Source organism: Lonchura striata, chromosome 1 (genome assembly GCF_050655825.1).
Source record: "Lonchura striata isolate lonStrDom1 chromosome 1, ASM5065582v1, whole genome shotgun sequence".
Lineage (NCBI taxonomy): Eukaryota > Metazoa > Chordata > Aves > Passeriformes > Estrildidae > Lonchura > Lonchura striata.
The window spans coordinates 63,966,271-63,991,094 of record NC_140703.1 but is presented as its reverse complement, the minus strand read 5'-3'; the positions used below and the strand labels follow the sequence as shown (position 1 = coordinate 63,991,094).

The window sequence follows — 24,824 nt, the reverse complement described above, 5'->3', positions numbered from 1 at the left end:
GTTTTACATCTTTACCTGAACTCTGCAATAGTATATAGTGGCAGGCAAAAGCCCCTTCACTTCACAGCTTAGCCCAGGCCCACAATAGGAGATTTGCATGCATCCTTCCACACCGCCCCACTCCAGTCGATACTCCGTGACATCAGCTCCATTACTTACTGGTACCTTTAAAATGGATATCAATAATTAGAAGCTAAATATACTGACATAAGAGAAAAAATAAACCAAACTCACCACATCTGTATTTTGTTTTTGTTCCAGAGGAGTCTTACCCTCACATTTCTTTGCTGATTTTTAATTTAGTACAATACAAGTAAGAGGCAGAATCTGATACAAACTTCAGGAAGTTCAACTAAGACAATTGCAAACACAAAATCCTGGACTGCTACAATAAAGTACAAGCTGAGGAGGAACCTTTACCAAAAAAACTCCTGTGTGTCATGGAGAGGAAGTTGAATAAGAATCAGCAATGTTTGTTTCAAGAAGGTTAACTATATATTGGTTGTATTAGCAAATGAGCAACAAGAAGGGTAAAAGGATTCCCCTCTACTCAGCACTTGTGAGGCTGCATCTCCAGTACCATGTTCTGTCTTTGGATCCCCAGAAGGAGATGGACATTGACATAATGGAGTCGGTCCAGTGAAGGGTCACAAAGTAGGAGTGCGACACACAACAAAAAAGTTTACTTAATAGCAAGGTGATCCACCTAAGGAAAGATCTTACTGCTGCCTGAACTTACTTACTGGGAGGGTACAAACATTATGACAAAAGCTTTTTGTGAAGATAGCACAGTGCCAAGACAAGAGTCATGACTTACCTTAAAGGGTATTTTGACTAGACATAAACAAAAAAGTCCTACAGAATGAGAGTTTACCCAGACAGTTTTACTAGGCTGAAACATCTTCATTTTTGCAGATAAATAAAATTTCACTGGGAAAGGCCCTGAGAAACTTAATCTATTTAAATAGAAAGTTGAATTAAATGACATTTAGAGGTCTACCTGTGCCTTAATTACTGTGTGACTCTGTAAAACAGACATCTAACATCACTCAAATTAACTCTACCTGAATGTTTTATGGTATTTTTTTAAAAGGGCTTTGCCTTGTACATATTTAAGAAGTGCTCCTCTGACATTCCTCCAGTAGGAAGCATGAACACTACTTTCCAGGTAAAACAGTCTAATTTTTTTTTCTGTACAGTTCTGTAGCTCAGATACTTCACCCCATCTCTAAGCCACTAAAAAGCTGTATTTAAAGAGTATTCCCAGATAGAATCTTTCTTTTTGCAAGCTTAATTTTTATCTATTGCATTTTTAAAATCAGATATCTAAACATATGGGTTTATAGGAAGTCTGTGAGGCTTTTGCTACGTTATTGCTGAAGTAATTATATAAAATTAAATTAGATTATAAAACCAAGAAACGCACAATAATCGACTGCATTATGTGGATACATTGTCTCTGAGGAACTATAACTGTGTTAAAGAAAAATTTTAAGATTAGACTCCATCACTCAGAAATGCAGAGCAGCAGCCATGGCAAAACTCTTAAACAAAAGAACACAGTAAGATCCAGTACCTGCAGCCTGCCAACTTACTGCTGCCTTATAATGGCATGATGAATGACTAAGGTTTTACCTATTGGATGGTCAGGTAAGTTTGGTTACAAATAAAGTGATTAAAATACAGTAATAGACTTCTCAAGCTGAACTCAAACATGCAGAAGACCATTATGTTAAGACAGGTGTTACCGTGGCATTCTTACCTCCCACGACACCTGAGCACAGGCAGCAGATCTGCACGCCACTTGAGGGGGCTTGCACTGATCTGGGGGTCCAGGTGCTGTAGTTACTTCACATTTTTCTGAGTAAGGTCCAAACTATTAAAAAGAGAATTGATACAAACACATTGTAAAAATAAAATCGCTACTTTTAAAAAAACAGTTTACCACAGCAGGGACATGTAACAGCAACCAGAAATGTTCTATTACTTTTTATAAAAGAAATTTCTGTGGACTGTGGATTCAGGATTTATTTCAGCATCCAACTATTCTCCAGAACAGCTATAAATTTTTCTTCACTCCAGCAAATGTAACGTGAATAAATTTGACACTTCAAACTCTTGGGAAAACCAGGGAAGTACTATCCAAGCTTATTCTGAAGTTACATGATGGTTGCACTGGAACATAAACCAATTTGTACTGCCTATTTATACCTATGTAAAACAAATAAAGGATTCAAAAACTACTGAGCTATGAACCATTCTTTGGGAAGATAAAAGTTAGGATAGTGCTCTAAAACCTTAAGCTGCAGACCTCTCCACAAACCCTGTCAACGCACCCTGACAGTTTTCAATGAAGTGTACATTATTGAACAAATCAGGACTTTGGGTACATAACTAAAAAGCTTGTTCTACAGCAAGAATTGATTTAAACACATTCAATACTCCAAAGAGGGAAAATAGTCTTGTATCTGACAGAACATGTACTCAGAAGTTAAACTAAATATAAAAATGGAGAGTCAGGAAACACTAATTATTATGTTCTGAACACCAACAGCTGTAAAAATAAAGGTAAATCAATTTACAAAGCTGTATATAGAAATAATTTGCTACCTTACTTCACATGAAAATAGTGAAGTTGTAACAGTACTTTAATAAAGTACTTAGCATTTCCTAATGATTTCCTAATATTACTGTTCAGATAAAAGACATAATTAGCTATTTCCTCTTCCCTTCATCTAAAAATCCCCTTCATTGTAAACTGATTTTTAACTATCTGTTCCCACACAACAATAAGCTACGTGACTCAAATGACTCTACATTAGGAAATCCTAATTTTAAAATTGCTGTTAAATGCTTTGTTTGAAATAAGAATCTTTAATAATGATTGCAGTCTCTGTAATGAATTTCATTTCAGACTGCCTCCTTACCCCAGCCTTGTTAGCTGCTCTCAGTCTGAAGCTGTACATCCTCCCTGGAAGAAGGCTACCCACTGTGCATTCAACATCAGAACCCTGGTAAACCTCTCTGTGTTCATCGCTTTCTGCCTGAAACATTTCCAGACCATAACAGGTAATGGGTGAACCACCATCTACCTGAGGTGGTCCTAGAAATAAGAAAGAAAGAAAAGCTTATTTAATTTTAACATGTAACACATTTGGATTCCTTATAATCTCTAACACTTGTAATAAAATTACCCCAGCGCAGCTGAATTTCTCTTGCTCTTGGTCTACCCTGTAGCCTTGGAGGCTGGCATGGACCTGGAACAACTGCTGGTGTCTGCACCAATAAGGAATCAGTCACCTAAAAAAGAAAGACAGATTAATGAAGTTATCCAGGCCAAACCAAGGACTATCAGTTACACAATAAGTAAAGGCAAATAGCTGAGTCAGAAACAAGATCATCCCCTTTTTAAATGACATCTTCAAATATGTGAAAATACTGAAGTGATCTGGTATATATTTCTCATAATAGAAACCATGCCAAAATAATCACACGATATGCAAAATTTGCTTTTGTATTTTGGTACACATGTAAGGAGTAGAATTAAAATCAATGGTTAATTATCAGTACAAACATAGTACAGATGCTTGAAATATGACTCATTCAAAGAAAACTCATTCTTTTTTGCATCAGACTGCAGTTTAATGAGTTCTAAACCCTTACTCTAGAGATTGTATACTTTCCATGGAAGAACCTGTCAGAAAGCAAAAGTGGGAAGAAGTATCATTCAGAAGAGATTAAAAAAAAAAAAAAAGAGATTTCAGCTTTTTCTTTGCTTAGCAATACCTAATGAGCAACAAGTTTCCACCTCCGATTTGAAGTTTGGGCAAAAATTACCTAAGAACATAAAAGATGCAGCAGATGCACTTCTGTCTGGATGCAGACAGAAGTGAGCAGAGACAATGAGGGGTTATTAGCTTCAGCTTGATACAGAATAAATATGAAGTTGGAAAGACTTTAGGTTTACAGAAGAAATTAATCTCAGAGTCTCATTTCACAGCTGGTTTCTGTGTATGTTCAAGAAAGAGTGGACTGGATGATCTGCTGCTTTTCAGCTCCTTTAAATATATTGTTCATTGAACAACTGCTGCTACTTGAAAGGCAGAAAATTTTACGTATGTTAGTGTGAAGCTGCAGAACAGTTAATTACATCTTTTTTCACAGTTCTTCTGTTAATTTCTGACACCTTCAAAAAGTATAAGGACTTTCTGGAAGTTATTCTCTCTTTGGTACTCAAGGTTAATTCTAAAATCATGGGGTTGGGCTGTAGGGAAGTAGGCTGGCAGGGTGAAAGTCTCCAAAGACTTGTGGTCTGGTGACTGGGAAAGCACTGCAGCCAAGACAGTATTGAACGAGTCCAGATTTATTCTTAAGGCAAGGTGGCTGTAGTCAAGGTTATCTTTGCAGGAGACTTCAATGTGTAGGAAGAGCACATATGTTTCATTTCATAGGGTAGGGCTGGGTAGAAACTGTGACCAGCAAGAATGGAAGGCTTTAAGGTTTTTGTGAGAGCAGCTTGACAGTAAAGCCCTGCTGGAAGTCTGCAGAGAGTCAGGGCTGGCTTCGTTACGCTTGTTGCTGAGAAGAGAGAGCAAATACAGAAAGACGTTTTGGCACTGGCAGCTAAACTACAAGACAGAATTGACAGTGCACATGTGTGTGTGTGTAAAGAAGCACAGTATGGTACAGCAAATTGTTTGGAAATACTGAAAAGTAGGGCAATGAAAACATTTTAATTGTACTTGAGAGAGCATGGGAAACATAACCCTGAAAAGATTGAGTGAAGACTTCTCCCCCTGCCTGCTGGGGTAACTTGGCTACTGAGACAAGGTACTCCACTGACTACAGGCAATACATTAAATTCATAGAATCACAGAATCTTCTGAGTTGGAAGGGATCTACAAGCATGATCAAAGTCCAGCTCCTGGCCCCATGACAGCCCCAACAATCACATTACGTGAGAAACCATTGTCAAAATACTTTGTGAACTCTGTTATACTTGGTGCTGTCACCAATTCCACAGGGAGCCTTTCAAATACCTTTTTTAAACTGCTGATGTTAGGCCTTAATAAATGACATTGTATAAATGTATCACATGGGAAAAGTATCTGTTTCTGTAAATAAGACTATCGTGTCAAACAAAATATCATATCAGGAAAGAATATTCAGATATTTTTCTTTAACAAATGAGCAGAAACTTGAACCATTGTGCAGCAATACTGGAACTTCTCTGAGGTTCTAATTAGGGCTATTTTGTTAGGCATTTCTGCACAATATTTGCTTAAATACCCACTGGACCAGATTTTCTACAGAGAGAAATTTTGTTTAATAAAAATATTAGCTGAAATTACCGTGCTTTGTCCTCCTTCCCCCACGCAATATACACGTAACCGATAGGAAGAGCCTGGATTTAGTCGGTCACACACATGTTCCCTAGTGGCTCCACTGTATATTGTCTCCCACTTGTTTCCTGAAAGGTTAGGAATAAGCGTGCAATGAACCAAGGTGTAATCTGCCACACTTCAGTACCAGCTACAGCAGGTATCCTAATTTCACTAAAATATGTGTGTGCCTAATGTTTATTGCAAAAAATAGAAATTGAAATTGGTCTGAATTTCCTGGAAGATCTTATAATTTCATAAAGATAGTTTCCTAGGTGTAGATCTGCAGAAGTGAAATAGCTTCCTCATTTGGGATTTACCTTAAATAGAAAAGAACTTAACTGGGTCAGCAAGTACATTCAACATCATAACCAAATAAACAGGTAAGACACAAAAGTAAAATTGTTCATAGATAACAAACTTCATATTGCATTATCACTTTGCAGACTGTAACTACACTTTACAACTGATGAAGTTTGTTCCTGTGTTCCTGAATGGCCCAGAAGCACGTGAAATTCTTATTCCATTATTTGCTACTCTTGAATCAGAAACTCTTTAGCATTCTCTTTCTTTTTAAGTTAAGCAGGGAACCTTGGGACTTTTAATAAATATGCCAACAACTCAATACACCACAGAATTTAGAGGCCTGGGAATGAAACATAATGCACAGCTCTCTATATTTACATGAAAGGCTTGGGTGCATCATTCCGAAAGTGGCTTAATGTGGACACATGATAGAGAGATGAAAGCAAGAGACTAACTACCTGAGAGGGCTCCCATCATATCTGGGGGCAGTACTCTGTCTTAATCTGACACAGCATTGGTAAAGTTGAAACTTTCATTTTTGATGTGATTGTGTTTCTGAACTCAATAAGGTTACTTAACTAGATTTTAAAATAATTTAGCAAGACAGATTTATGTCCAATTTACAAATACTGTCAGTTTCCTTTCTGTATGAAATAATAGAAAAGCAAATAGGAGAAAGTTACCCCAGCTACATCATTGTTCTCTTTTAATAGTGATAAATGGAGTACAAGCTTTTCTTTCATCTGCCATGCAGACAAAGCTACATGTCCCTGTCTTCTTGCCCTAAAATGTCTGAAATGTGTCATTTCATTTCCAAAACTGAATAGACCTAATTAGTAAGTTAAACAAAAAGCATCTCTTGCATCACAGAATTTTGTGGCATCTTTCTTTTCTAAATCAGAGAAAAAGAACTTCTTGTGTACAAGTATCAATGTGCCTCTATTTTCTTTTTGATGTCAGTCTCTGGCAATAACTTAGTACATTTTTTATTCTTCCCACATGCACACAGAGACAGGAAAAAAACCCCCACACAAGTGAATGCCAATGTATGATCCTAATACTTACCACTTAAGCCTTCAGACATTTCCACAACATATGTATGTATTGCTGCTCCCCCATTGTCTTTTGGTGGATCTATAAAAAACAGCAATATTCCAACTAAGCAAGGTAAGTTAAACGGCTTTATAGCTTTTGGGGGTGATTTCCCAATGGCAAAATCAACAGACAGCTGGAGGTGGGTGCTTATTTAGACAGAGAGCGTCCCAGTTCAGGGAAGCAGCAAATCACTCCAAGTCCTGCTATATGAAAGGCAGCTCTCAGCCCTTCTGTACACTCTACACAGGAGAAGGGACAAGGGAATTGCCCCTGGGAGATGCCACAGAAAACATTTCAGTCTCAGGTGCCTGAGTACGGATTCAGGGACACAGACACTAATGGGCCTGTAATTTGGACTGCAGACAGGAAAAATTATCGTATGGATTTGTATATAAAAAATAAATTATTTAAGGACCAAATTTCAAAAACTTAAATATTTTGGGACAAAACAGAATAGTCAAGAGCTCTACACTGAAAACTTACCTCTTAACTTCTAATATATCACTAGTGCACTATCCTCTCTGGTAAAGTATTAATGTACAAGATACAAATCTACAGACCATTCTTTGACATATAACCCTAATACTGTTTCTTAAAGATGGCTTAGAAAACAGCAAAATTATAATAATGTAAAACAACATTTTGAATTAATATGAAGACAGCATTATACTTCAACACAGAAGGGCACTCCTGCCTAAACGTCACAATATGCTTGTACTAGATGAAATTATATTGGCTCTTAGGCAAGAGTTACGTATCATAAAATGCCAGCTAAATAAAATGAGACTTAGATGGCAGATAGCATTTCCTTGGTTTTAAGGAAATTACTCCAAATGGAAAATAAAATGGTCACATTAATTACCACATTAATGGAAAGAGCATCACTGGTCCAAATAATGACTATTTAAAGTTTTATATATAAATTGATATTTTAGGCATCTTTTGATATACAAATCAGGTATTCTTAATAACTTCATACATTATGCATTGTACATAAAAGATCAAGTATCAGGTCCTGATGTAGCAAAGCACTCTGGGAAGATACAAGACTGGACCTGCTGAGTACTATTTGTATAGTAATAGAAATAAATTTCTTATTATTGATGCTAAAGAATTAAACAGACTATTAAATGGAAATAGGTAAGAAGTGACAATAAATGTAATCTTTTACTGTTTGATTTTCTGCTGAAGTACTGCATTGCACAGTACTGTTTAACCTTCTCCTATTTTACAGCATAAGGCTAAAAATTTCTGATCTTAAGGAAAATTTTCTCAACATCCTTAGCGAACAAAAATGTATCTATCAAAACCAAATAGTTTGAAGACACAGGTTGAACTTCAATCTTCTCTTTTGATAAGGACCCAGAATGTCACGCACCTACTTTTTGTGCCAGAGAAACAGAACTTCTTAGTAGATCAATTAACCACGCTTTTTAAATTGCTGTAGAGTCCTCTGCAATAACAGTCCCTATTACAATTAGCATATTATTCTTCCCATATAATTAGCTGTGCTGCCACACTAAGTATTTTGAGTCAGTATTTTTCAATATAAATGGACCATAATGGCTCAGTTGACTGAAGGGTTACTAAAGTAAAACCTAACCTTCTACATAAAAAATATTATATATATATTAAAAATACAGAAAAAATACTCTAAAATAGAGCTGGAAAACATTCTTACCCCAGATTATTTTAAAACTCTGTGCATGAATTTTTCCTTTCACTGTGGGTTTTGAAGGTACTCCAGGTTTGTCTGGACAAGTAATGTACTCCACTGTCTCACTTGGACTGCTTTTCCCTTCTGAGTTATAAGCAATGACCTGCAAATATATATAAAATACTATAAACATATTGGATAGTGGTATGCTATTCACTGTTTATGGAATGGACAAATTAATTTATGTTGTATATACAGACAAACACATAATAAATTAGCACAAAACCAAAAGTTATTATATAATTTCGTTTTACATTTTCATTAGTCTCATAGTTAGACAATCACTACACTGAAAATATAAATGCATGCAAATTGCCAGGAAAAACAAAATCCTTAAAAAAAATCCCTCCCATGCTAGTACAGCACCTTCTTTTACAGAAATACTGAGATAGAAAAAATGTTTATATGGGTAAGTTTTATTAACAACAGCACAGTGATTTTATAAATTCTACAGTCCTGAGGATTATTATGGTAAAGGTTGTCATGAAAATCATGTTAAAGACAAGGGACTATATTTGTAAGAGGTAAATTTTGTTTAACCAACTGTCGTGGTTTGACACAGAAAAAGAATTTTCTCGGAAGGAAGAGGTCAATTTGGATACTGACCAATTGAATGTGGACACGCCTCTGAGAACACAGAGGGGTTAAAAGCAGAATTCCCAGGGGAACTCGCTCTCTTTGGTTCCGCTCAGCCGCAGTGCGGACTCTCCCCTGCCCGGCCGTGGCTGGGTGGGGAGGGGAAGGCCCATGGGCTGACTGAGGTGGGCCCAAGGGTGGAGGGACTGGAACCGGGCTGGCCCCTGCAGATGGAAGGGTGGAGAAATCTGGGATGTCTCCGTTCCCCCCCCCAGAGTCTCTCTCTCTCTCTCTCTCTGAAGAGACAGCAGCATTTTTGTCAGCAGTTCACTGAGGGGAAGGAGAAGAGCGAGGGGGGGCCACAAGGTGCCCAGCTGCTGTGGGAGTTGGAGCCTGGGCATCGAGCCATCCCTGGGAGTTGGGACTTTTAACCTTTCCTGAGAAATGAAAGCTTTGTGAAGTTTTTCTCCTCGTCAGTTTGAAAGAGAGGAAGAGAGACGGCTTGGACCCTGGGATGTTTGAGGGAGAAATTTTAGATGGGAGGGGATGATAGAGTGGCTTTTGGCTGGACTTTTTCCTTGGTAGCCACAGACTGAACCGATCTTCTCCTCCAAGAGAGACTGTATTTTAGGAGGATGCCAGTGAGCAAAGAGACCTGCTTCAGCTGGGAAAAGACAGAAGTGGAGCGAACAGAGAAAAGTTAGGGGGTTTGTAGTGGTGCCCCCTGTCCTCAAAGATGAAGAAGAGAAGATCTCTGTTCTTGGACCCTCAGCTCCAGGGGAAAATGGGGGGGGGGGGGGAACTGTGGTCCCCAAAAAAAAAAATGAAGAACTGAACTGTTGTTTTTTCCCCTCTTGGCAGGGCATCCTTGAAAGGAAAAATCCTAAAAGCAGTCTGTCCATCCACGCATTGGTGGTGAGAGCACTGTGCATGGAAAGGAGCAGGGTCACCATGGCAAACTTTTCTCCAGGCGGTGCCATGTGTGACATGGAAACACAGGATGTGGAGCTGTGTTTTCTTGGGGGGTCTGTGGCACAAGAGAGACTCTGTTCCCTCGATGGACTGAGTATTGATTGTCTGGAGGGTGGAAACCTGATTGGGGTCCAGGTTGTGTCTCACTGTGGTTTGTTGGAGTTGGGTGGTGGGAGGAGGAATGTTTTGCAAGGTTTTCATTTTGATCTTTGTGTGTTTTTTTTTTCCTTTCTTTTTTCTTTTATAGTAGTAGCTTAATAAAGTTTTTTTTCCTGTTATTAAGCTTGGGCCTGCTTTGCTCTGTTCTTGATTGCATTTCACAGCATTCAATTGAGAGATTGCATTTTCATGGGGGCACTGGCATTGTGCCAGTATCAAACCATGACACCAATCTGAGTGCTTCAATGATGAAACAAATTGTTTAAAAAATGGGGGAGAGCTGGGGACATCATCTACCCTAATTTTAGTTTGATCTTCACAACATTTATGTAGACAAGCTGGTTAAGATATAACACATGGACCACAAGATGGGTGTAGAAAACCTGGCAGAATGCCAGGCTCAAAGGGTGTTGGCTAATGGTTTGAAGGAAAATTAGCAGATGCACATGAGTGGATTTCTTCAGCAGCCAATCCAATGTCAGATTTTATTCATTATCTTTGGAAGTGATCTGGATGACAGTAGTGAGTGATGCTCCCAGATTTGCATATAGAACCAAACTAGAAGACAAACATATGCTGGAGAGAAGAGCCATCATACAGACTTTGATAGGCTGAAATATTGCATGAACAAGAACTGTATGAGCTTTGGACAAGATACAGTCTTGCACCTGGGATGGAATAATCCCAGCACCAGTACACTCTGGGGTCTGACTCTACCCAGTTTTTCTCTTTTCAGCTCTGCTGAGAATGACATTGGCATTTGAGTAGGAGCATGTCAAATTAATCAGCAAAGCATCTTGGCAGTAGCAAAATGAAAGTGTGTCATGGGCTGAATAGCAAGAATTTACCCAGCAGAACAAAGGATTTAATTATGTCACTTTACTCAGCACTTTTAAAGCCAAACTTGGAATACTGTGTCCAGTATTTGGTCCTCCCAGTTCAAGAGACATTGGGAAACTGGAAAGAGTTCAGAAGAGGGCCAGCATGATCAGATGGATGATCAGAAGATTAGAGAACCTGACATCAGAAAAAAGCTTTGTTTTATTCTGCCTGAGTAAAAAGAAGTTTCATTGGGAATAATCTAATCACAGCCTTCCAACACCTAAGAGACAGTTACAGAAGAGATAAAGACATTGCCTTCCAAAGGATCTGTAATGACAGGACAAGAGCCAGCAGACACAAAGTGTGTTAGGGGAAATTCTAGCTGGATTTAAGAAAAGAAATTAATTACCATTAGAACAGATAGTCCAAAGAAGTGGTTGAATCATCCATGTTGGAAGTAACAAAATCTCAGATCAACATGGCTGGGACAGGGTTGAACTGCCTAAGATAAGGCCTGGCTTTCTACACAAATTTGACCCAGATGATGACTAAGAGTCCCTTCCAACCTAGAGTATTTTGTGATTCTAGGAAAACAAATTCTTGCTATTTTTTACGTTGTAGTTTAGTTTAGTAAAAAGCTAAACCACCTAGAAAAAAAAAGATAAAAAGAAGTTTTTTCAGCTTTTAGTTCTGTTTTAAAAATGAGCAGAATTGAAATGATAGCAATGATGTTAGTAGACTGAGAAGAGGAAATGCAAGCTAACATGTCTCTCAGACATTAAGTCTCCCAATACAGTTTACAGGATTAATAATCATCTGGTTGTCTTTGTGCCCTTACAAATCAAGTTAAACAGGCAGTTTGCATTTACATACTATAATAAGGTTTCAAATGGTTATAAAGCTTCTTTCAAAAGCCTTAAGGAATATTACTACTAATTATGTCTTTCCCCTGTATAATAAAAATTAAAAACCTGATCAACATAACATTTGCTTCTCCTTTATGCTCCATGAATGAGTGAACAGAGACTTCTGTTTATTGTTTTGCTAATAAAAATAGGGTATAAACATTGGAGTTTATTTTAATGAGAAACTTAGGATGTTTAACTATACATTTACTAGTAATAAGTATGAATCATGTGTAGTATTACTTTCAAAGGAAGACTATGTTCATGTGCTGCAAAAGCTAGTTTCAAGAGAATTAGCTATTCTTTAGTTCATGTGTAGATGTAACAGTGCTAGAAACAACCTGTATATTTTAAATTATTAAATACTAAGTTATGCAAAAACACAAACAAAATCATATTCATAAGTGAAAAATATCATCTGAAAATGAGTACTCACATGCTTTAGTGTTAACTCAAAACAAATCAATCAACACTTAAAACTATTGCCATTCATATTGCAAAGAGAAGCTGTTCTTCAACAGTTTCCAATTCCTCCTTAAGTATTTTACTTGCTATTCTTCCTTAGTATTTCAGGTGTATGTGTGACAACTATCAATATTTTTCACTTGCAGACAGATAAATCATGTTATTCTGACTGTGCCTCAGGTTGCACCAGGGGAAGTGTAAATTAAACATTAGGAAAAATTCCTTCACAGAAAGAGCAGTCAAGCATTGGCAAGGCTGCCCAGGGAAGTGCTGGAGTCACCGCCCCTGGAGGTACTTCAAAGATGTGCAGATATGTTGCTTAAGGACATAGTTTAGTGCTGGGTTAAGAGTTGGACTTAATCTTACAGGTCTTTTCCAACCTAAGTGATTCTGAAATTCATACTGTGGGACATGTCTTCAGCTTTGTTCCAAAACTCAAGCAACTATTCAAGAGTGACTCAGAACACAGAACAGCCCAGGCTGGAAGGGACCTGATAGATCATGTGGTCCAACCCTTCAGGGCAAAGTGAGCCTAGATGAGATTATCTAACACCCTCTCCAGTCATATCTTGAAATCATCCAGTGATGGGGATTCCACCACATTTCTGGGGAAGTTATTCCAGTGATTACTTGATCTCACTGTGGAAAATTTCCTTCCTACACCAAGATGAAACCCCTTCTAGTGCACCTTGCAACTCTTGCCCCTTGTCATCTCCAGGTGGCTCCTTGTGAAGGGAGAACCTCTCTCCTCTCTGTACTTAGGCTTTAAGTACTGGCAAACTGAGATGAGGTTCCTCTCAGCCTTCTCCAATGAGAAAATATGTAATTACTTTAGACTTTCATTATAGGGCAGGTTCTCCAGCACTTTTATAATTGTTGTGACTCTCCTTTGCACCAGCTCCCACTCTGCCTGTCTTTTGTGAATTGTGTGGATCAACTGGACACAGATCTCCAGGTGATCTGACACAAGCTGAACACAAGGAAGATCTCTTATCTCTGCTAGCAATGCCACTGCTGAGTCAGCCTAGGACCCAGTTTGCCTGAAGGTCCCTTTCAGCAAAGCTGCTCCTAGCCTATCCAAGCTGCTCCTTGGTTATTCCAGCCCAGGTGCAAAACTTTGCACTTGGTCTTTGTTAAACTTCATATTGTTTTTGCTACCTCACTCTTCTAGCCTGTCCAAGTGTTTCTGTAAGATAGTTTTGCATTCTGATGTATTCATCTGACCACTCTGTGTGGTGTTATCAGCAAACTTGGTGCGCGTGCTTTCAATCCCATCGTCAAGATGAGTTGTGAAAATTAACAGCATGGGGCTATTGGTTTCTGGGTGCCATGCTGGGCCCCTCCCTGGGGATTTACCTTGTCAGGGTGAAACCCTCCTGAAGTGGTTCTGTGTCAGGAAAAAGTGACACACAGGACTTTTTTGGTCTTCAGCTTCTTGTTTATTATTATCTTATCTAAAGTTTGGTATGATGTCTATACCAGACTCTGTGTGCTGGAAAAGCACTGCAAAAATGGCCAACAATCTCTTGTTACAAGGTCTTTTAAGACTAAACTATACAATTATTTATATATAATATAATATATAAAAGAATCTATACTTAGATTAATTTCCCTTTTAACCCAATAACTGATCCCTCAAAGCCTGCAATGTGAGCTTTTCTGTCCAATTACAAGACATCACCCAAATCCATGAAGAAGAAGGAAGAAAAAGAATTTGCTTCTGCCCTAAAACCTCCATCTTGTTTCCATCTACAACATACTAAAAATCCAAAAACCTAAATTTCTCACCCAAGTGACATACTATACTACTCTCTAGAATCTATTTCACACTTTTGTGGACTCTAGTCCATCTTGGAAGTCTTGGAAGTTTTCTCCCTGAATGAGGGTCAAAGTCAGTGCTTCTCTGGGGGTCAGGAGCCCTGTGCCCTGGGCTCCCACATGGGACCTCCTATCCCTAGGAGTTCCTAATTCAGACAGGCTACTAGCCTGACTAGAAACTATTGCTCACCACCCCCTCAGTGCGGCCTGTTGGCCAGTTTTCTACTCATCTCACATACCACCTATCCAGTTTGTGTCTTGCCAATTTGGCCAGAGAGAACGCTGTAGGAAACTGCTGAATGCTTGCTGAAGTTCAGGTAAAGAACATCCACTGATCTCCTGGGACCAACTGGAAGTGTTACCTTGATGTAGGACACGAGCAGGCTTACTTTACATGATCAGCCATGATTTACTTTTGGAGTAGGCTATTCCCAACTGCCTGCTTTGTTTGGCTTGTAGTATTTCCTAGGAAAACTTTTCCTGTTTTTTTTCCAGGCACTGAAGCAAGATTAATGGGTTTGTGCTTCCCTGGGTCCTCTTTTGGGCCCCTTCTTTGTGATTGGGGGTATTATATTTGCCCTCTTTCATCAGGGATATCCCTTGACCTGCATCACTTTTCAGATGTTATAGATAAGGGCCTTGCAGCAGTGTCAGCAACTTCTCTTAACATCCAGAAGCAGACTGAGCCCTTCCAAGAGACCAAGCCCCAGCCTTGTCACAGCTACCTTATCCTGTGATCTGGGGTCCAGTTATGCTGGTAAGGCAGAGGCAAAGAAGGTTCTGAGAACTTCTGCTTTATTGGAATTATTAGTAACTTGCTTCTTTGCCCTGTTTAGGAATGGCCTCTGTATGTATTCCCTGTGCTTCTACTTCTTGCGTATCTGATGAAGCAATTTATGTCATTGTTATCTTTGGCCAAATTCAGTTCTAGTTGATCCTAAGCCTTCTTTACTTCAACTCTGCCTATCCTGGCAATTTTTGTAGTCCTTGGTGGCTATTTGATGATCTTCCCAGGGCCAGTATGCTTCTTTTTACCTTTTAACCACACCCAAAAGCTCATAATTTGGCCAGACTTCTTCCTGAACTAAAAGTTCAGCCCTCAAGCTTATTAGAACAGGCTCAGCACTATGGTAATATGGATAACTTCCTAACAATTTTTTTTTTGTATCAAGGCTGCTCCTTACCCTAACACTGTTCACTGTGTTTACTGTCAAAGAACCCATAGCTACACTCAGTAATATCACCCATGTATATGAAACAAACCAGACAAATAAAAAAAACCCAGCTGTTAAGAACATACAGTTTTGACTCAGAATTTCAAGATACCCGTAGCTGTGTTACACCCTTGCAGAGGTTCTTATTGCTTCTGCAGAAACAATAATACAGGTGTTCAGCCAACAGTGTTAGGAAATTGAAATTGTAAGAAACTGGCATCAAATTCAACTTTCCTTAAAAAAGGCCCTCCCCACTTCTGAGTCAATCTCAAACTAGTCTGGTGCCCAAACATAAGAAAAAAACTTACCCTAAATTTATATTTTGTACTACGCCTCAAATTCTTCACTGTGTAGGTAAGATCGTCACCATCATATTTTGGCTTGAAACCATATCCCTGCAGAATTAAATAGGATTATTTTAAACATTATCTTTGCAGACCAGAGGATCTAACATACTTCATACAAACAAATTACTATTTCAAACTGTAATTATTAAGCTTCTCTGACAAAATAGTGCACCTTCATTGAGTAAACACAGGTTTTTTTTAAGAGGTGTGAATTCATTAACAATCTTCCAATCAGGAGAGGAGAAAAGATCAGTAAGAAAGACATATACAGTGTCACTGAAAATTTTACTAACACCTTCCAAGCGTAGAACAGTACTGATTTTAAAACAAATGTTGTTAGTCTGAAATGTCATCTAGAGGGATCACACTTCATGATGCAATTGCTTTGATCCAGCTCTTACAAGGCTTAACTTGCACACACAAATTCACAAAGTTATAAGCAATTTAAAAATCTTGGCAGAAATGGGGCTTAATAACACTAAATACAATTAAAAGAAGAAAGCTAGGTGGTCTGGTCACAGCAATGACAATCATTAGCTTAATTTCAGAAAATACAATTCCTTGTAGAATATTCTAGCAAAAATAATCATTGCTACACTAATACAATAATGTATCAAACATAGTGAGAATAAGTATTCTAAACTTACTGAGTTCTCATCCTCCATCTCTAATATATATGAGATTCCTTCATCTGATGGTGTTCCTGAGGGTTTTGTCCACTGAAGGGATAACCAAGTAACTCCAGCATTAATCAGCAAAGGACTTGCTGGTGTGGATGGGGCAGTGCCTGAGGTATGATACAGGACTTCTTCACTAAAATCACTGTTTAAAACAGACAGTATGTAAACTAACTAGACACAATAATGAATAGCTAAAAACCATAATTCTTACTAAATACAGCTATGACAATTTATTGGAGATATGCACAATGGAAATTGCAAGCTCTTACATGCAAACAGCTTAACTTGCCCATGAGTCTGTCAGTAACCAGACATCTGAACAAGGTTAACATGTTAAAATTGAAAGATTCTTTTGTATAGTTACAATGTTTTGATAACCAAAACATTTTGCTTTTTCATATTAACTCAGTATTCTAAAACACTAAAGCTCTATATGCAATAATATACTAATACCACAGTGTCCTTCCTTTTCAAAGTGAAAACATGAAGGCATAACATTTAGGCAAGACCTCAAAACAAACTTTACTTATGTGTTCTGAGCGTTCTGAGCTTACTTTGAAGTACTGGTTTCTCTAGAGACTCAGAAAATAATAGAATAGTCTCATTCAGTGGTGAGCTACTTTAAGAGTTGATAAAATGAAAGCCTTATTGCAGAAAAAGAAGTAGAGTGTATACCAGTAAATCTCCTAAGACAACTGTTATCCTTATCTGATTTAGATTAGATACATCTTGTGGTGAAAATACAAACATTACATATAAAGAGCTACTGTGAAACAGGAAGATGCAAAAGTCAGCATGACATGCATCCAGCTAGACAAAAGCCCCACCTGCTCTCATGTGGCTTTGCTGCTTTACATCAGATCTGAAAAACCACAAGCCTAAAGCTAATCTAGTTTTTTTAACCATATGAAACTAATTTAAAAGATGTAATTTTAATCTAAAAGTTGAGGATTAGCTAAGTGACCATCAGGAAGCCCTGAAAATAAAACCCTCTGTTATAGCTTAAACAAAGACACCAGTTAAATATCCCATGTGTTTTGAAACTTGCCTGAAAAATCTAAATAAAAAGGTAACTCAATTTCACTTTCTCTCTTACTCAACCTATGTTATAGTGATACACATGTTATAATTTTGGTCTGCATTGTGGTATTTTTTTGGCATTTAAAGGAAAACATCTTACAGACAACACATTATGAAGAGTGTTGATAGCACGGAAAACAGACATATTGTTTGTGAGAACTGCCAAAGAGATGTGCACCAAGAAGGGAAAAAGTAAAAAAAAAGAGAAAACTTCTAAGTTTATGGTAGTAGTAATTTTTTTTCTTGGAAGAAGTCACAAGCAAGAAAATTTCTGGAATGGAAATCAAGTGATACCTACAATATATTTACTAAAGAAAAAAAATCAACATTTTGTAGGCAGCCTGAAGAAAGCATGAAGAGAGGTTAGATACAAGTAGTATATCTAACTCTTCTCAAAACAAGTAGATATAAGGTAAAAAAACCCACATCTCAAAAAGATTTAATCTCTCAACTTGCTTGAACCACTCCAAAATATACTGAAATAAACTAAGAGTTCCAGCCATAGTCATATTTGAATGACTATTAAACAATTCCCTCAGAAGTACAGTATTATCTTTGAAAACAGATTTTATTTTTCCAGTTTTTTTAGCCACTGTTTCATGTAGGTTAGAATTAAATTTAAACATTAGTAACTCAGAGAAAAAATATCTGTTATTTGTGGTAAGATTATTTAGACAAAATTCTGTTTCCGGATGCCTAATGTTCTCAACATTCTTCATAGGGGATAAACAGGCACTCTACACTAATAAATATTATTTCAAGAGACTTCTTAATTAAATAATACCATAAAGACAGTAAAGCACATCTTCATAAGATTATTAAATACTGATTTAAAAATCTATTCAGTGTGATTAGTTTAAGAAGGGTACTTAACTGATCAGTGTCTTCAAAGCTTACACTGGAGGAATCTATAATATGTGCAGCTATTCCTAGAGGGTACAGCTACACTCAGATGTAAAAGGGGAACAGGAAGAGAGCCCAAGCACTGGACCCTGCTTAACTGCCAGCTCCCTTCCTGTCTTTATTTTTAACAGCTCCAACTGAATCTCAACAAGACAAAGTCCAGGAGCAACTCAAGAGAATAATTAATGCCAAGAACATCATCCAGAAGGCAGTAATGTAATAAAGACTATTGGAGCACACCAAAAGTCATTCTAGTCAACTACAGTGTCCTCTGATAGTAGCACAAAGCAGGTACTTAAGGAAAGACATAGGAACAAGCACTCTGTGCAATGCATTCCCTGATTACTCTCCAAAGCCTCCCAGCACATGCCTCAGATCTCCTCAGCCAGCTGTATTTTTCACATACTTAACAGTCTGCAGCAGATTCCTTCTGCCCAGCATGAATTGTGACCCGGGCCTGGCTCCCTACTCTTTACATTGTTCTTTAACACTGGCCAAGCAGGCACTATTGCTTCAAGCACCTCCTTCTGCCAGAAGATGGACACACAACACACATTCTCTATTTCATGCTATAAAAACACCACTTTAGTGAGCTGCAGCACAATGTTAATAATATTTGAATTTAAAAAAATGAACACAAAAAGCAATTTTATGCTGATGGTGAGGGAAACTCCATTTTTATGCCCCACAGGACCCCAAGGTCCAAGTACTACTAGGTAGTGTGGACACCAGGAGTCTGCTGTAGAGGAAATGAGCTCTGGTAGTGTGATTGTTAGGTGCATCTACTTTGCCTGATGACAAAGAAGCCCACTCAAGAACTAATGCACCCAGTAATGCAAGCATAACTTTGCAAAATATTTTTTTCCAAGTTCTTACTTATATTCTCCACTGAAGTCACATGTCATTAATTCAAAAATTCAAAATAAAGTTTGGTGTTCTATAACATCTGAAAAGTAGCAATTAAAAGCAAGAACCACATATCCTAAGCATTGATAATAAAGGCTAGAACTTCCAAAGAATTCATTGACATGGTAATGTCATATTCTGTCTATTTCCCAGGGTAATAGGAGACTAACAGACAGATGAAGGGAAATCTCACAATAGCACAAAGGCTTTCTGCAAATAGAATAATCCAGTCACATACTGTGAATTAACTAAGCACTGGACTACATGATCACTGTAGGTGCCTTCCAACTGAAATATTATATATTTTATATTCCTTTTCAGACCAATTTGACAAAAGACCTTTTTCTTTAAATGGCACCACATGTTTTTCCTAAAGTAGCACATGCATGTATATGCATTCCATATTTATGTATGTAATAGTATTTACCTCATTCCCACGTCATTTTTGGCTGCTAGCCTAAAGGTGTACCCCATTGCTGGTGATAGTTTAGTGATCCTGTACTGCTTCTGTTGACCATAATAACACTGGCAAAACTCTCCATTTCCTTTTCCCTAAAAAGTAATAAGTTAATAATATTATTCACCTTATTACATATGCATCCATCAATTAAAATACACATAAACATGAAATAAAATAATTTTTTGAAATTAAATACAACTCAAGAATCTCCATATGGTGAGGCAGTAGCATATGAAACTTTGTATTAAATTAGCAGGTTTTTTCCTTCCTTTCCATTTCCCAGTTTCTTAGGGCTGAAAGAATAAAAGACATGAAGATACTGCACCTCTACCATCTCAGGATAGCTGTCTAGGTAGAGACTGCAAGATCATTGAGGGCCATAGCTGATCCACCCATTTATTAAAAAAGAAAGACTGTTACAGCTTTCACGTCAGCTCTTGAACATAGTATTGGACTACACTATTAAGCTACTATTAAGAGTGGCAGAATCATGCAATTAGGATTCTTTCATTTTATATCCCCCAAGAAAAAAAACTGAGCAGTAACTGTATTTTAGTAATTGTTTCAGGAATTACATATTTGTCACACGCTTATAATCAGAAATCTTAATTTTCACACAACTTATCATGCACATTCACATACAGCTACTTAAAAAAAACCCAATAGAATAACTTGCTTACTTCATCCCATTCTAAAAGGTAACTGTGGATTTTGGAACCATTATCACAAGATGCCTGTAATATAAAACAAGAAAATTAGAATTCTAACTGGATACAAGACCACTTAAAAATGCATGTGTGGGCCAAACTGTAAGAACAGTGGAAGACAAATAATTCTCCCCTTATATAATTGTTTCACTTGCCAAGATAGTCCTAATTTAGTTGCCATACAATCAATGCTTGTTCCATGTTTATGGTTTTTTTTTTCTTATTCAGTCATTGAAATGCAGTGGGTACTGAACTCAGTAATTTTACCTTGAAAGACTCCTTGCTTTTCTGTGAATCCTTCTCTTTTCACTCAAGCCCACATTTAATCCAGTAAATCTATTCCCAGTCAGGGAACTATGACTCAAATGAGTAGGTCTGACAAAAATTTCAGTTTCAATAAACTGGTATTTTATTGATAAATCCACAACAATTCTGAAGAGTTTAAAATATTTATTTTAAAGGCTGTAAAGCAATCCTTACCTTCCACTGAAGAGTAAGAGAATTTTTGGTCCGATTAGTTATCCTGGGCATATTTGGAGTATCCGGTTCACAACTTGCTGTGGTAAAACTCTCTGTTTCTGAAGGGCTTCCCTTTACACAGTTGCATTCTACTTGGACTCTAAAGTGGAAGAGTCAATAACATTATGCTTCAAAATCTGTATTGTTTCCACAGAAAACCAAGCATTTGGAATTAAGTTGTTGCCTTGCTGCTTCATTATTAAAATATCACTGTTATAAATGAAAATCTGGGGGAAACATCTTGGTCAATAGAAGCAATAAGAAAGAAAAGAGTCCTTTACTTTGGATGTACATCATTATCATGAGTCGGCTTTAGTTTTGCAATTATATTTGAAATATGTCTGTTATTAACTGTACTGTGGTTGGAAAATAATGGCAGCATTTTGCAGCCTCATTATCTGTTGTAGAGATATAAACTTATATTATGAATAATTCTTCTGCAAGTGCTTTCATCAGATGAGCACAACAAAGCTGTTGATGTATTTTCAGAGTATCCTCTGCACTCAAATGAATGTCCTGCTGAGTGTGTCCACCTTGTCCTTTACTTTAGTAAGGCTATGAATTAGTTCTCCACATACTTCCAAAGAGTGAATTTTGCATCTGTCTCAAAGAGAAATGGCTTGTTTTTCAAAAGCCTTGTCTCCAAAAGGAAATACATTATAATGACCTGGTTTCCGCCTGCCCCCTAAGCTGTGCAGCTATGCCTTTCCTCTTCTTAGGGTCAATGGCACATTACTTTCTTCTTATTCATCTGTTCCTTTGAAAAAAAGCCCAAAACCAAAATTCTCCAAAAGACCCTTTCCTCTGATTACCAAGGTAAGATCTGAGTTGCTATCTTAAGAAGATAAAAAAATCCTGATATATTTTTGATGCATGAACAGCAAGTCACAGGAAATTTGGCTTTATAGATTTCACAAACAGAAGACATTCAAACAGTGACTAAAGTTGAACACTAAGTTGTTTGTGCTTGCATACAGTTGCAAATATGTAATATGTCAATTATCTTGGTGGTTGAGTCATTGCAGTCTTTATTGATTTTCTGCAGTGTTCATACTGGCAGAACTCTGTTTAGGAAGAGCTTGGATGGCCAAGCCATTGATTCCCACACACTGCCTCCAACAACCAGGAATAAGCAATAAAAAATAAGAATGCATCATGATAGAAGAAGACATAGAAAAAAAAATTTCTAGGCACTGACCCTTATTCTCCACAAATTTTCAACTTTAAACTTGTTGGATAAAATATGCAAATGCTACTAAAAAGAGGAACAAAATCACTGGTAAACACTTTCATATGAAAGAGCTTAGAGCCAACTTACCATTCATCCTTCTCTTGACCTTGTGCTCCAGGCAATACAGGGGCTCAAATTAAATGAGAGTTGTGATAAGAACAGACCAACCTTCTTTTGCTTACAGTTTGACAACCAAGACAATACTCTGGAAAACAGCTCTGGGAGGTGTAGACCCTTCCACACCAAAGGCTGGGAACCTAGCTCTCTCACTTGAGCAAATGTCAAAAAGGCTATAGTACAAGGCAAATCCTACCCTAAACTTGATGCGGAAGGAGGCAGAACATTGTTAACTGGGAATCATTCTCTGACACACTTCTGTTCCCTGTGCTTCCTACCATCTGCCTCTAAATTGCTTCCCTTCGTCAGTACACAGGGATCTTGGAATTCTCCACACAATCAAGAGAGGCAGGACATTCAGTCATGTCTAAGAAGGTATTCTACACTTTCCATTACCTCCTGAAAAGGCATTTCTTCTCAGGAGGCCTTCATTTCTGCCTTTGCAATGTTATTTATTTGTAAACTGCTGTATTTATGCTATTTTTTAAAAACCAAGAATCACAGAGTAGTTTGCGTTGGAAGATACCTTTAAAGGTCAACTTGTCCAAACTCACCTGCAAAAACTAGAGAATTTTTTAACTAGAATAGGCTACTTAGAGCCCTGCTCAACCTCTCTGTAAATGGTTTCCAGGAATGGGGCATCCACCATCTCTCTAAGCAAGCTGTTCCAGTGTTTTACCACCCTCAGTGAAAAAAAATTCTTCCATATATCTAGTCTAAATCTACCCTCTTTTAGTTTGAAACCATTATCTCTTGTCCTATCACAACAGGCCCTACTAAAATGTCTGTCTCCATCTTCGAGGCCCTCTAAGTACTGAGTTTTCTCTAGGCTAAACATCTTTTGTGGCCCTCCTCTAGAGCTACTCTAACAGGTGACTGTCCTTCTAATGATAGGGATTCCAGAGCTGAACATAGCACTCTGGGTGGGGTCTCACCAGAGCAGAGCAGAAGGGCAGAACCACCTCCCTCACCCAGCTGACCATGTTGTTTTTGATGCTGCCCAGGACCCAACTGGCTTTTTGGGCTGGTTGTAAGTGCACGTTGTCAGCTCATGCCCAGCTCTCCAGCCACCAGGACCACTGCATCCTTCTTGGCAGGGCTGCTCTCGATTCCTTCATCCTGCAGCCTGTTTGATACCAGGGCTGCCCCGGCCCAAGGGTAGCACCTTGCACTTTGCCTTGTTAAACCTCATGAAATTCCCATGGCCTCACTACTCAAGCTTGTCCAGGTTTCTCTGGATGGCATCCTGTCCTTCAGGTGTGTCAACTGCACCACTTTGTGGCTGACACTGCAACTGCTTGGTCTTTTCTGCTAGAAGCTCACTCAATCCTACTGTCTCTGTCACTGATGAAGATATTTGACAGTACCGGTCCAAGACAGACCCCTGTGGGACACCACTTGTCACTAATCTCTATCTAGACATGGGGCCACTGACCATTATTCTGTGAATGTGACCATCCAACCAATTCTTCATCCATCAAGAAGGATACTGTGGGGGACTATCTCAAAGGTCTTACAGAAGTCTAGACCGGTAACATCTACAGTCCCCTTTTCCATTGATACAAGTCACTTGATCATAGGCCACTTGGTTCTTCAGGCAGGACTTGTCCTTAGTGAAGCTGTGCTTGCTGTCCTGAATCACTTCCTTGTCATTCATGTGCCTTAGCATGGCTTTTAGAAGCATCTGTTCCATGATCTTCTCAGGCACACAAGTGAGGCTGACAGGCTGGTAGTTCCCACAGTCTTCCTTCCTAACCTTTAAAAAAATTGGTGCACTGTTTTCCTTTTTCCAGTCACACAGGACTTTCCCTGATTGCCATGACTTTTCAAATATGATGGAGAGTCATTTAGCAACTACATTAGCTAATTCCCTCTGGACTCTGGGATTAATCTGATCAGATGGAGACTTACATCCAGGTTCCTCAGGTGGTCTCAAACCTGTTCTTCTCTTACTATGGGAGGGACTTTTCTCCCTTCAGTCCCCATGCTGCTGCCCATCCACTGGAGAGGTGTGAGACGTTGCCAGTGAAGACTAAGGCAAAAAGGTTGTTGAGTACCTCAGCGTCTTCGTCATCCATAGTTATCAGTTTTCCAGTTGTGTTTGTCTGGGAGGATACACTTTCTCTGACCTTTGTTTCTGGCTGGCAAAGCTATAGAAGCCCTTAGTCTTTGCATACCTTGCCAAGTTCAGCTCCAGATGACCCTCTAATATTTAAAAAGAGGGGGAAGAACAACACCTAACCACATCTTCCCTATCCTATGCTATTTCTTCTGATCTACTGAAGTAGTCAATTCTGCTACAAGGGTAGAATTACACTGAGCACATTTTGTCATGTGTATGGGGTCAGGTTTACTGACCTACTGGAGCCAAGCAAAAGTAGCATGATATGACCTCCAGGTGGCCAAGCAGGCAGCATCTTCCAGGGCAAGATACTTCGCTGCTT

At 38.3% G+C, this 24,824-nt stretch overlaps 1 protein-coding gene across 11 annotated transcripts in view; it reads right to left on the bottom strand.

Moving 5' to 3' along the window:
• Positions 1-24,824, bottom strand: part of FNDC3A (fibronectin type III domain containing 3A) — a 111,934-nt gene that overhangs the window by 9,658 nt on the left and 77,452 nt on the right. For all 11 annotated transcript variants that reach the window (XM_085577741.1, XM_021528415.3, XM_085577739.1 and 8 more), the window contains 12 exons: positions 20,994-21,132; positions 20,487-20,540; positions 19,774-19,898; positions 16,425-16,599; positions 15,739-15,825; positions 8,464-8,602; positions 6,753-6,821; positions 5,352-5,470; positions 3,195-3,300; positions 2,928-3,103; positions 1,763-1,876; positions 16-165 (listed from right to left, as the gene is read on the bottom strand). In XM_085577741.1, the coding sequence (XP_085433867.1) occupies positions 16-165; positions 1,763-1,876; positions 2,928-3,103; positions 3,195-3,300; positions 5,352-5,470; positions 6,753-6,821; positions 8,464-8,602; positions 15,739-15,825; positions 16,425-16,599; positions 19,774-19,898; positions 20,487-20,540; positions 20,994-21,132 (1,453 nt within the window). The remainder of the gene's footprint in view (positions 1-15; positions 166-1,762; positions 1,877-2,927; positions 3,104-3,194; positions 3,301-5,351; positions 5,471-6,752; positions 6,822-8,463; positions 8,603-15,738; positions 15,826-16,424; positions 16,600-19,773; positions 19,899-20,486; positions 20,541-20,993; positions 21,133-24,824) is intronic.